General features: G+C 36.0%; 2 protein-coding genes across 2 annotated transcripts in view; both read left to right on the top strand.

Moving 5' to 3' along the window:
• LOC107662933 (LIM and cysteine-rich domains protein 1-like) overlaps positions 1–14,409 on the top strand; it is a 360,255-nt gene that overhangs the window by 99,689 nt on the left and 246,157 nt on the right. The window lies entirely within an intron of this gene.
• LOC107662928 (rho guanine nucleotide exchange factor 3-like) overlaps positions 1–14,409 on the top strand; it is a 47,542-nt gene that overhangs the window by 2,766 nt on the left and 30,367 nt on the right. Inside the window, exon 2 of the mRNA XM_016453068.1 lies at positions 9,688–9,754. Within this exon, the coding sequence (XP_016308554.1) occupies positions 9,688–9,754 (67 nt within the window). The remainder of the gene's footprint in view (positions 1–9,687; positions 9,755–14,409) is intronic.

Consider the following 14,409-nt stretch of genomic DNA (forward strand, 5'->3'; position numbering starts at 1 on the left):
CATATTTCACGTGCTTTTTTTTTCACGTGCAATTTGTAATTTTAAGCACTAAAGCATTCATGTTAGCATATTATTCATTAACTCATAATCACAGTCTGTAAAGGTCATATGTTCGGTTTTCATTAGTTGTGCAGACTTCTGCTATTTACACATCTTAACAAAATTAACATTTATTAACCATTTGTTCATGTTTTTGCAGTACCCAAAGTAAATTAGCGATTATTCATTATTTGTAAATGTTTATAAATGTTTACTAATTTTTTGGTATATTTATGAGCATTGGACTTTTAGCTGCTGTAACAACTTTTGTGTAAATGGTGGTTAGTTAAGTTTATCTGTAACATTTTATAATAAATATACACTAATAAAGTATTTGCAAACTATTAGTTTATAGTTAATTTATGGTTTATAAATTGTAGTTAAAACATTAATACAAATAATGAGTTCTTCATTCATTGTCACTGTAATTAACACAATTATTAATGTTTGATTAGCCCATAGTAAAGAGTTAGATAATGCTTTGTTATCAACTTACTAACCATAAATAGTTCTCACTTCAGATTAGGTCACAGAAACTGCGAAAATGTCATTAATTAAGTGCTTTAAACCAAACCAAGTTAGTTTACCCAAACATTTGTCATAATTGATCACCCTCAAGTCCTTCCAAACCCATAAGACTTCTGTTCATCTTTAAAACACAACTGAAGATATGTTCATATTACAAGTTTTCAGAACAGACATGATTACTTTATTTGATATGAACACTGATGAAAACACAAATATGTTAAACACAAACATGATTGCATGACGTGAAAGAACTAGTCTGCGACAAGCAAAACAAGGTTTGAATATTGAACAAATACAGGTTTGAAACGACACGGGCGAATAAACAATGACAGCATTTTCATTTCTGAGTGAACTATTGTTTGGAGAACTGAACAGCCCTATATGAAAGTTGAGGTGAAAGTGAAAGTTCCCACACAGAGGTTTGTGGGTTCCAGGGTTTTCTCGTTTTGAGAAGAGAAATGCTTCTGCTGCGTTCTGGAGGAAGTAAGAGTTTGGACAGAACCAGTCAGCAGAAAACTCCCTTTATTTCCAGCACAGGGAGTAATAGGTCAGATGCTGTCTCAAACTGTTTATCAGCCTCCATAGAAACACATAACAGACACGACCTTCATCTCTAAGCCTGAAATGATATCAGAACGTTCCTTCTCTGCTTACTTTAAGCAGGAGATACTGTGAAGATTCACACAGACAGCCCTCAACAATGCAGGCAACAAAAACTCAACATGTAGTTTCTCAAACTTAACTTGACCAGCCGGTTTGGAATATCAGTATAATTACAGAAGAGCAAAATATTAGAGCAGATTTAAACATTTTTGACCACTAGATGCCAAAAGATCTCGAGGACCATCAGCTCATGGTCCCATTGAGACACAAATTAAAGACTTTTTGAAAGTTGCTAGTGAATTTTACACATACTTACAAAGAAATGGCAAATAACATTGGATTAAATGAAATTTTGAAGTTTCATGTAAAACTGTTTCTGTTAAAAATCCAAAACTTTGATGGGGTGGGATTTCTAGTCCAATGTTTCCAAAGATATAAGTGCCCAGCCCTAAAACTATAACGGGGAAAATACAGACTCTCCCTAATCAGTGCGCCATATTCGTTCGCCAAAGGTTTTTATAGGCTACCATCAACTCCCAAACAGTTCTTTCACATATGTAGCTAGTTTCTTCTTTATTTACTGATAACCCAGCATGTTAGTCACATTATCGTTGTGAGACAAACGAGTTTCCCGTCACAGTTTTCAGACTGAGGCTGAAAGCAGAACGACTGAAAGGCCTTGAAACATGGGAAGTGAGTGACTGGGAAATGTCGAGTTGTAGTTTGGAGTCGAGTTACTGAATCAGATTTTCTTACAGCTGTTGAGCGGCTCAGTTTGCACCTCCTGTTCTCACATACTCGCTCTTTTCTTGAACCGCACTCCCTCGTGAAAAGAAACGCGATTGCCTAATTCGGCCGTGAATCATCAATTATCAAGTTTTCTTAACACTGTTTTTCCATGCTGTTATTGTGGACCGTAAAAGATGTAGCCAAAAAAATGTAGTTATAAGTAAATGTAATTGTCAGTTTTTATTTGTTGTTGTAAAATCCTATTTGAGTGTTTTTATATGTAGTAATTGTATTCCATTTGTCATTAATAAGCTGTTGGAGTCTTTCTGGTCTGCTTTGGCTTTCTGCACCTGTTGTCCAAACTGAAGCGATCTTGCAGACTGTGGCTCAGCTGTGATAAAGACGCCTGGCATAAACTGACAGGTGGATTTCTGTTGTATCTGAGGAAAGTAAGGGACTCTCTCAGTCTCTCTGTGGTAAAATAGGGGGTTTCTTTATACCACATGTAACTTTTTAGATTCAAGTAAACTTCCTGTGGCTCAGTGGTCAGTTCCTGTGGCTCAGTGGTTGAGCATTGCGTTAGCAGCGCAAAAGGTTGTGGGTTCAATTCACAGGGAACGCACATACTGGTAAAAAATGTGTAGCCTGAATGCACTGTAAATCGCTTTGGATAAAAGCATCTGCTAAGTGGTTATACCATGTTAGTAGAGCAGTGTTTTACAAAATAACCAAGACGCTTCAACAAAACCCCTTTACGTTGTGGAAAACAGTGATTAAAATTAGAGAACAGCAATGATTGTAGCACAAAGGGAGATTACAACTAACATTTCTGAAGGTTACAGTAGTCAAAAATTAGTAGGAGCAGGCACTGGCTTTGAATGACTGCAGCACATCTGCGGCTGCTGGACATCACTAGTCTCTGCACAATGCTACCCAAATAAACTAAACTTGCTCTCATCAATAAAGTGAACCTTGGACCAGTTCTCCTCTCTCCACACAACATGCTCCTCAGCAAAGATGAGCTTAGCCTTTTGATTCTTTCTGCTGATGAGAGTCAAGACACTGTGTGCAGAGACAGATCCTTACCCTGTTCATCACTGAACCGGCAAGCAATTCCAGCTGCAGTGCTGAACCGATTCCCCACTGAGAGTCTCTGCATTATCCTGGCCTCTCGTGCATTTGTCTTTCCTGGACGACCAGCTCTTTAGGGGAGTTGAATGAGTTGATGACATTGTAAAGATGCATTATTGGAGAAATCACCGATTTGGAACGACCAGCTTCTCTTGCTATGGCAGCTATTGGCCTTAATCTGGACAACCTGATGTCGCAGGGTTTCAGTCGCTTTAGAACGACTCACCATCTTGCAAAGTCAGTGAAAGTTAGACTGCCAGTTAAAGGGGTCATATGATGCGATTTCAATTTTTCCTTTCTCTTTGGAGTGTTACAAGCTCTTGGTGCATAAAGAAGATCTGTAAAGTTTGTCAGATAATAAGGAAATTAGCAATAGTTAAACCTTTATGTGCTATGTATTTTAAATAACAGAAAATGCAGTCAAAATGTGCACAAGTGTGCAACCAATTTGTGAATTGGTTTTTAACTTTACTCTATATATAGAGAAAACTCTTAACACAGGGATGATATTAGTAATGAATTGCTTTAGTCCCACTGCAAAAGTACAGTTTAATCAAGTTTTAAACCTCAAATGTCTATGCATGGCCCTGTTTAATTCTATTTTAATGACATTATTGTATTTATATAATACTGTGATATTTTTCCAAGAGCATGTTTTCTATTATCTTCCTTAATTTTTTTTGTGGTAATCAACATAACAGTATAACACATAAATAATTCCATAGATAGCATTTAACTTCAAAGTCAAAAGTGATTGGAAGGAAGAATTTAGGATGTTTTTAGGATGTACCTTTTTATCTGGCAGTTACGAGGGAAAATATAACTCTTCAAGAGATGATTTAAATAGATGTCATGTTTGTAAGGGCAGGATGTCTGATGGATTTAAAGGGTGAGGCTCTACAGTCATGATGTCATTTTCACACACACACAGTCATGCACATCATGCACATTGCACAGCCTATACTTATAAGCACATGATGCCAATACAGTTTTTCTCAGTCGCTTTGGTGCATTTCTCACATCACTATTTACATTTGCACAACAGTTAATGCAGTTCTCAAAACAATTAGTACAAACTGCAAAACCTAGTTGATAACCTGCAAAAGCGTGTCACTTGCTCAAAATGGATAGGTCATTCCTCAAAAGCAAGTATTCATGTCAATGAAAGTGTCAGTGTCATCAAGATGAAAAGTCCTGACACCATTAGAAAAACTGTAAGACTCTTCACGGAGAGAAAAAAAAAAAAGCTAAGTAAAACACACGACAAGCCTGAGCCCCAATCCTGTGTCTTTATAAATGCATTTCAATTATTGTACAACCTTTAATCCTTTCATTCACAGCCAGTTCACCCACATATTCATGTTTACAACTAGTGTAAACGGATCAGACGTGAGATCAAGTTTAGTGAGTTTCTTGTGTTTGGTTTGGGAAAAATTGACTTCTGAAGAGGAAACAGCTGTGTGTGTGTGTGTGTGTGTGTGTGTGTGTTGGTGTTGTGTGTGTGTGTGTGTGTGTGTGTGTGTGTTTCCTGTACAGGTAAGGGTGCAGAGATCAGGAAACAGCTTCCTGAACGCCCATCTCTGAGTAATAGCCAGAAACTATTAACTGTTTTTTTCTGGACAAGAAGTTCCATTACTTTGAAGTTGTCAATATGTTACTAAATTATTGTCATAATCATTTTTTTTATTATTATGTGTATCATTCTTAGAAGAGAAAAGGGTTGCTGTGACAGATGTATGTACGTGTTCACTGAGTCTTGTAAGGAAAAGCATTTCTTCATACAGTAAACTGGGTTAAAGCAGCTGGAGGACGACTGCTGTGCGTCAGATGATCTGACACTGGATCAGTTCAGTCTGAGGAGAATAAAAGAGCTCATTATGCAGTGCTGATATGAAATATATAACATTTACAGTTGTTTGCCAGACAGCATGTTATTGTGGATAAGTCAAATACAGATAGAGAAGTCTAACAGAAGATAGATAGATAGATAGATAGATAGATAGATAGATAGACGTTTGCCACTAGATGGCAGTAAATAATTAGTGAATAGTCACTGGTGTAAACGGGAACCAGAAAGGCATACTTTCATAATAATTGCTACATAATACATACACTACATGACATTTTGTAGTGTATATACTGTACACAGTTTTGTATGCATGTATTGATCTAAAACATTTTTATTGCATGATGTGTATGCTCTGTCTTATAATAATAAATATTAATTTGTTAGATTTATATAGCACATGTCTCACACTCAATACACTTTTAAAAAAATGAGTGAGAATTTGCCTTGAGAAAAGGCACTTTATAAATAAAATGTATATTTTTAACTCTCTTTCTCTGAAACAGCTTTCCTCTTCAGCTAGCATCACTTAGGATCAGGGTTATTATAATTAATTAAAACTACAAGTAAAACTGCACAAATAAATAAATCATTGCTTGAAATAAAAATAACATAATAACATACAATATAAAAAATCTTTCAGCTAGTTGTCATTTTTCAGCAAGTCAAAATGTATCATTTTCATTTAGTTTAAATGTATGTACTAATATAACTAAAACTGAAATAAAATTAATAATATATACCGGTAGATGTCTTTATTAAAAATATATATATCTTAAAAATCACAAAAAAATACAACAAATTTACTAGACTTAACTAAAAATGAAAATAGAAATTACAAATTAATTCAAAATATTAATAAAAACTAGTATCTAAATTCTGCTAAAATAACACTGCTTGGGATAAAATGAAGTCTCGTCCTACTTTTTTTTTTTTTTCTTTCTTGTTGAATATTCTGTTTTTCTCATAAATATGTTACATTACAGAAGTTAAATTTATTGTCCAATCAAATGTTCCAAATGTTGTAATAATCTTTCTTATGATTTAGAGGTAAGCACGTTAAAATTATGGAATAAAGCCCTGTATGAATTCCACCAGACTGTTCACATTTAAGGCACAATCAGATATGTATCTGGTTTATTTCCACATGTGAAATATGTGAAATTTTAGCTGTTTACATTATTACAGTATTTTACGATTGCTTAAGCACAATTTTGAAAACAGGGCATACTATACATTATCTCTTCACCTAGCTGGATCTGGCCAGAGAATTTCATCAACATCACAAGCAATATCCTCATTAGCAAGACAACAAGAAGGGATCTGATACAAACAGGGCTCTGCTGTCAGGTAACTGTAGTCCATGATACTGTGAAGCAGTCAATTTGCCTGAATGTCTCAGTTTTACTTTTAACGAAGTCCTGAAAGTCAGACGCTCATAATTAGACCTGCTGTGCATCTTTTCTTAACACAGGAAATTCAATCATGTACATGTATTCAGTAGTTCATCCTGTTTGCTTCTACAAACCACATCCGTGTCTTTAGACTGAGACTAACCCTGGCCAGTTTCCATGAGGTGCTCAGTGTGGGCGGATTTGATTACAGTACTGTATTTAGAGCAGATCAGTACTGATCAGACCAGGTCTGCTGTGTGTGTGTGTGTGTGTGTGTGTGTCTGTGTGTCTGTGTGTGTGTGTGTGTGTCTGTGTGTCTGTGTGTGTGTGTGTGTGTCTGTGTGTCTGTGTGTGTGTGTGTGTGTCTGTGTGTCTGTGTGTGTGTGTGTGTGTCTGTGTGTCTGTGTGTGTGTGTGTGTGTCTGTGTGTCTGTGTGTGTGTGTGTGTGTCTGTGTGTCTGTGTGTGTGTGTGTGTGTCTGTGTGTCTGTGTGTGTGTGTGTGTGTCTGTGTGTCTGTGTGTGTGTGTGTGTGTCTGTGTGTCTGTGTGTGTGTGTGTGTGTCTGTGTGTCTGTGTGTGTGTGTGTGTGTCTGTGTGTCTGTGTGTGTGTGTGTGTGTCTGTGTGTCTGTGTGTGTGTGTGTGTGTCTGTGTGTCTGTGTGTGTGTGTGTGTGTCTGTGTGTCTGTGTGTGTGTGTGTGTGTCTGTGTGTCTGTGTGTGTGTGTGTGTGTCTGTGTGTCTGTGTGTGTGTGTGTGTGTCTGTGTGTCTGTGTGTGTGTGTGTGTGTCTGTGTGTCTGTGTGTGTGTGTGTGTGTCTGTGTGTCTGTGTGTGTGTGTGTGTGTCTGTGTGTCTGTGTGTGTGTGTGTGTGTATTTGTGTGTGGGTGTGTGTGTGTGTGTGTGTGTGTGTGTGTGTGCAGTCTAATGTGTTGATTAAATTCAAGATACTGAACAGTAAGCCTTTCAAATACAGCATCAGACAAACTACAAAACTTCAGAAGTTGACATTTTGATCCATATATGTGCAACTGGAGCACAAGCTGAATAAATAAGCTTTCCATTGATGTATGGTTTGTGAGGATAGGACAATATTTGGCTGAAATACAACTATTTAAAAATCTGGAATCTGAGGGTGCAAAAAAATCTAAATATTGAGAAAATCATCTTTAAAGTTGTCCAAATGAAGTTCTTAGCAATGCATATTACTAATCAAAAATTAAGTTTTGATATATTTACGGTAGGAAATGTACAAAATATCTTCATGGAACATGATCTTTACTTAATATCCTAATGATTTTTGGCATAAAAGAAAAATGGATAATTTTGGCCCATACAATGTATTTTTGGCTATTACTACAAATATACCTGTGCTACTTATGACTGCTTTTGTGCTCCAGGGTCACACATTTGAGTTTGTGTTCTGATATAACAATATTACTTACAGGTGTGCTTCATGAGAGGCCGTGTGAGATCGTTTTAGCTTCCACACATGTTTGAGCTTCTATTTATGATATTTGATGTGCTCTGTGTGTGAACGTCAAAAAATGTGTATCTGAACTGTGAATAAAAGCCTACATTAAATCTGTTCATCATATACAGTCCAGGAAGACTTGGATTAAACTGCTTGATCGGTATGGATTTTTTTTACAATGTCTTAATCTTTTTTGACACTCAGTGTTGCTCGCTTTGACTTTCAATGAATGGACAAATATGAGAGCATTAAAAATGATTGTTTTATAATTGTATAATGTTCGATTTTGTTCTGAACATGCACTGCAAGTCCGATGAGTTTCAAATGAGTAAATGAAGACTCAGTTTTCATTTTTTACTGGACTATCCCTTTAAGTTGATGGATACATCAATCATGACACCTCTGAATAGTGGATCAGTACACTGAATTCTCAAAAACTATTTTATTTTTTTTTGCCGTATGAGTTGTTGTGGTTGCTTATTACTTAATAGTAAATGTCTCTTGAATTTTGATGTTTTCATCTTCTCAGCACATATCTTGTTTATTCTTGTTGCATGGGAATCTATATTTAATGTAGTTTGGATAATATTTTATTTTACCTTCCTATAATTGGAATTGCTGTAAACTTTAATGGCAGGTGTAGCTTTGCCATAAACGTAAGTCTCCTCGGGCTCATAAGAACTGCACTGTAATGCACTGAAGATCATTCTGTGTGTGAGACTCAGGACAGCTTCAGAGTCTGGATGAAGTTATCGTGCTGTCACACCAGTAGCTTGAGTAAATGAACTCAAGGATCAGTGGGAGGCGTCTTTAAATGCTGATAAAGTGAGAAGGTAAAGGCCAGAGGGACGATTTGGGAGCCAAAGCTTTTGTCAAAGCAGAAGAACGGCTCCTTGTTAGACCTTTCTGCAAAATAATAATAACATTTGCAGATTAGTTTTGCAGCAGGAGACCAGCTAACCAAACCCACATGTTAAATAGTGGTTGATATTTATTTATTCATTTACTTGTAGTTTGATTTTCCCGGTTTCCCGCTATGAAACCAATAGAATTTTCCATTGGCTTTTGAATTGCTGCAGAAAACAAAAGTTTGATCCTTGCATGTTTTGTTCATAATGAAAACCTTCACAAATGAACACAACTTTTATGAATTTTGAAGCCTAAATCCAGTCGGGATAACTGGACGATAAATTGGCCTGGCTGATATATCAGTCGGTCATTAGTGTTAAATTCATTTTCTTAATAAAGTTAGGCATTCTGTCAGTTGTAAGGAACACAGATGAATGCTGCAAGTTCAGATATTTGGAGAAGCCTGAGCTAAAAAGCTGTTTCTCAGCACCTCGTCACAGAAGCCAGCGGCACAAAAAGCACAATGTCTGTCATTACTGAGGTTCTGGGTCAGAAAAAGGTCAGACTGTCTATCTGTCTACAAAACTGCAGTGAAAGGAAAATGTCATCTCTCAGTTTCTGGATGGTATCAGGTGTCTGATGTGTCTTCCATCGTTCATCAGCTCATCTGTCATGTATTTTACCTGCCTTAAGGTTGGCAAAATTTCCACAAAAGTTCACAGAAAAGTATACAAAAGTATACATTAATCACTCAGAAGTTACTTTTAAATCAAGCAGTTTGCTGTTGATCCAACTTCAACACAACATGACTTCCTGTTTAGACACTTTTCAGCAACCGTCATTTAGTTTGTGTTCACCACAGACCTTATTCCTGGCAGTTTAACCAAAAACCCATTCAAAAAGTCCATTGACTTCGGGATGATGGAATAAAAGATGTACTAAAATGCTAACTTGTCCCATCCCTGCAGTGCTCTATAGAAATGGCTGGATTTCATACTCAAACAATCTGACCTCCCCTGTGATGATAGCCTGAGCGTAATCTGATCACTCCATCCATCTGATGCTGTTTCTGATGTCTTGATCTTGTTTTGTCCCTCCAGGCCGATGCTGCAGAGGAAGGAGTCGTTTTCGCTCCTCTTGTCATCAGAGAAGTGGCTCTTCAGTGCGGTGAGTTCAGATCTGGTATTGTTCTCGTGCTTCATTCTCTTCCTCTGAGATCTGAAATCAATTGATTTGCAGCTTTTGCTGACATAGTAGTGCAGCGTCTCCCAACCCTGATCCAAAATCACATTCAGTATGAGATCTGTTGGGTTTACACCATGGGAAACTGCAATTTAGCTTTAGTTTATTGATGCGTCTTAGTGTTTTTGTCCATACAATGGAAGTCAGTGGGGTTTAATGTTGTGCAAAATATTCTTCAGAATGAAGAAAGAAGAAAGAAATATGCACAGGTTTTAAATAACACGAGGACCATAAAAATGACAGAATTTTTAGGTGAACTATGCGTTTAACCTAAATGGCATATGTTTTAATATGGTTAGAAAACAAATAATGTCTGCTTATATGTAAAAAAAAAATTATAAATTACCAAATAAAAACTATCAGATTTATATTCTTTATTCTTTACTTTATATTCGTTACTTTCTAAATCAAATTTACCATGGATCAACCTGGTGAAACAAATGAATGCCATACTGAAACAAAACCAGCATAACTAACTTTAATGATTTCCAGATGAATACATTAACTTGCCTTCATAACCAGAAAGTTCATGCATTGTGAGCAGATCGACTCGGCTATGGAACTTCATATTGGCTTTTTCAGTAGTGTTGTGCTTTTTGAAATCAGTTGTCGAAAGCTTTACCTCAATATATTTTTCAGTGTTTGACTGTGTTAGACTGCCCATAAATGTACAAAAAATGCCAGAAATTCTTGTCATGACGCTATATGAAGGTTCAGGGGACGATTATTCAGACTTTCCCTTCCCTTGAGCTGCCACATAGACAGTCATTCAGAAATATGAGATAGTCCAAGAGCCGAGCCATATCTCTTGGACATTTCTGTACAAAACCACAAGGTCAGCTAATGGGATTCCACTGTGATGAAGACATTTTGGGTTTATGACTTAATGAGATGATTAGAGAGAAAGCAGTGATGCTGAGATTTTCATCTGGCTCTTTTATTTCAGTTTCATAAGAGATCTCAGCATTAATTAAATGAAACATAACGATGTCTACATTGAAAAAGACATCATTACAAAAGAAAATAAGAAAGAAAACTAGCTCTTGCCCTGTGCCAGCTGAAAGCCAGAATGGCAGAATTCCATTCAAAACAGTGCAAAGATGTATTTATGAACTGTGTTGTTGATGATTTTAAACCAGGGGTGTCCAGTCTCGGTCCTGGAGCTCCAACTTGCCTCAACACACCTGCCTGGAAGTTTCCTTGATTAGCTGGCTCAGGTGTTTAATTTGGGCTGAAGCTAAACTCTGCAGGACAATAATGACCGTCCAGGAGCAGATTTGGACACCCCTGCTTTACACAGATTCTCAAAAAGGGGAATAGAAGTTTAGAGTAAAGTCATTCGGATATGCTCTGAAAACTGTTACACTCTTAAAAATAAAGGTGCTTAAAAGGTTCTTCACAGCGATGCCATAGAAGAACCATTCAGTCAAAGGTTCTTTAAAGAACCATCTCTTTCTTACCTTTTTATCATCTGAAGAACCTTCTTTTGCCACAAAGGACCTTTTATGAAACAGAAAGGTTCTTCAGATGTTAAAGATTCTTTATGGAACCATTTAGACAAAAAGGTTCTTCTGTAGCATCGTGAAGCACCTTTATTTTTAAGAGTGTATATTTTATCTTATGTCTTGATGGAGCATTTGTATGTGCTTTTCAGTTTATCCAGCACAGCACTCCAGATCACTAATAACAGAGAATGTCCCAATCATCAGTTTATATTTAGGTGAGTCTTTAATGAAAACAATACTTTCATATGAGAATACAATACAGTTTGACCTGCAGACTCATTTTTAGCATGCAAAGCAGTTGTTAATGCTCTGCAGGAACAGACATTAATTCAGCCTGTGAAAGAGTCTCATTAGCCTTTGCTTCTTTGGCTTCTGGCAGCCTCTACATTTACTCTCTCTCTCTCTCTCTGTTTCATGAAGTTTCTAGTCATGGTATTTTAGGGTGATACTGTTCGCTTCAATCTGTTGTTCTGCTCTGAACCAAACTAACTAGTAAAGTAATGCATTCCTTTTTCATTTTTCAAGAAAATACCTGTTACTTTTTCAAATAAGTAACACCACAGAGACCATTAGATAAATAGATGTGGCATTTCATTTCATGTTGTGTTCGACTAACGGGTTGGCTGAGATCACAAGGAACTTGTCTTTGCAAGGTTGAGCTGATAATGGTGTTTCTTCAGGGGGCAGTTTTACCTTTATGACTGTGCCCAGTGAGATTGTGTAGAAAAGAGGAGAGGACCTAACACTGAACCTTGAGGCATCCCAGTGACTCAGACACCCTTCCTCGCCAGGAAGAGGATCCTCCCAAAACCACTGGAGCATTTCAGTGACAGACAGTAGGGTTTTCTCTGTGGACGGTCTGTGTTTGAAATATGCTTAGATATAAACACACTAACACAGTATGAATTTATCTAAAGCCACTTTGATAAAATGTGTATTATGAAAAGCGTTACACAAATAAAATTGGCTTGAAAGGCAATATTATCGATTTGACTGCACTTACACTGAAGTGAAGCTGCTTTGAAACAATCTGTATTGTATAAAGCGCTATAATAATAATTGTGACTTGTATTGACAGTATTCACAATTAGAACTTAAAATAACCAGCACCAATTATTTTCAGTTTGAAAGAAACCAAGAAAATCCTCCTGGCAACTGTAGCATTGTAGTGGCATTCATGTATGTGCATCACATAAAAAGTATCATTCAACATACCTTAAAGGCAGCATCAGATACACAGCGCACACCTTCAGGAAATGCTTAAAGGAAGACAGTTCGCTTCCAGGAAGTGTGTTTAGCAGGGATTTTCTGGCTTCCTGTTCTGTAAGTGTACACAAACCTCTTATACTGTGGCAGTATATAGGTACGCTAGCAAAATTTATGTCTAGTAACAGATATTTCAGTTGTAAGTTATAAGATGTATAATTTTAAGTACATACACTATACACATACACATTGGAATCATTAAGACTTTTAATGTTTTTGAAAGAAGCCTCTAAAATACAGTAAAATACAGTACTACTGTGAACAATTTTTACTATTTAAAATGTTTACTATTGTAATATATTTGAAAATGAACAAGAGAACAACATTTATTTGAAATAGAAATCTTTTGTAACATTATAAATGACTTTATGGTCACTTTTGATTAATTTAATGTGTCCTTGCTGAATATATGTATTTATTATTATTATTATTATTATTATTATTATTTTAATTAGCTTTCCTCAAACTTTTGAATGGTAGTGTATCATGATTTCCACAAAAATATTAAATGCCAATAACTGTTTTTACCATTGATAATAATCAGAAATGTTTCTTGAGCAGCAAATCAGCATATTAGAATGATTTCTGAAGGATCATGTGACACTGAAGACTGGAGTAATGATGCTGAAAATTCAGCTTTGATCACAGGAATAAATTACAGTTTAAGATGTTTTCAGATATTCGCATAGAAAACAGTTATTTAAAATTATATTCCACTGTTTTTACTGTATTTTTGATCACATAAATGCAGCCTTGGTGAGCAGAAGAGACTTTTTTAAAAACACATTTAAAAACATTTTTGTAGTGTGTATCAACAGTTAGGATTAACCCTGCTACAAAACTTTATTATTCAGACAATAATTGTTTTAACACTAGAACCGCCACGAGGTAAATTTTACCAGTGGCTGTTTTTAAAACGTACAGAAAAGATTTTTAATAAAACATTCAAGTCTCCCAGTCACTGACTTTTACTAAAATTGTGTGATTTACAATCCCCCTCAATCTTTTACAAAATGAGTAAAAGAAGGCGATTTATGAATGCTGAAGAGGTATAAGAAGCACTAAATGCCATGAGCGATGGAGAGTCTGATGGTGGGGAGATAAGTAAAGCGTCCTGTCGGCTCAGCATCTGACGGCGATCAATATATCATATTTAGACGTTTTGTCCTAATGTTACTCAAAATTGTTCAAAATTTGGATTAGCCTAATTATTTCATTTTTGTTTTGCCATTTCTATCGCTTATTGTTTGCTTCTGTGTTGCTATTTATTCTAGTCTGCCTGTTTCCTGAAGAACAAAAATCCGATCTGATGTAGGCAATTGAATAAAACCGTTTTTTTTTTAATTACCCGAAGTTTATTGGTGTTCTTCTTGTATAATTCAAATTATAAATGATATAACTAAACAAATTAATAATTAATTAGTTGAAGCTGTGCGCTTGAATTTGTCATCGCATCATCCTATGCAATGTGGTGAATTATTATTGCTCATTATTGTCTATAGGCTATTTTAGTAATTTAAATAACATAGGTTATCTTAATATATTGATTAATGACAATGTATTATAATATAACACCACCCAAATATTTAGACTACTACCTTCTAATTTCCGTTGTCAGTGCAGGCTTTTTTTTTTTTAGCCTAGTCTACTGACCGTTATGGATTAGTGTAGCCTGCATTAAAAAGTCTTGAACATAAAACAACAGGATAAAAATATAGTTGATAACTAGATATAATCATTTCATGACTCTAGACACTTATTTGTGAAGACAGTAGCATAATACAGTGAAATAATATGTTCTTTAGCCAT

The sequence above is a fragment of the Sinocyclocheilus anshuiensis genome, unplaced genomic scaffold (assembly GCF_001515605.1).
Source record: "Sinocyclocheilus anshuiensis isolate Anshui unplaced genomic scaffold, SAMN03320099.WGS_v1.1 scaffold1571, whole genome shotgun sequence".
Lineage (NCBI taxonomy): Eukaryota > Metazoa > Chordata > Actinopteri > Cypriniformes > Cyprinidae > Sinocyclocheilus > Sinocyclocheilus anshuiensis.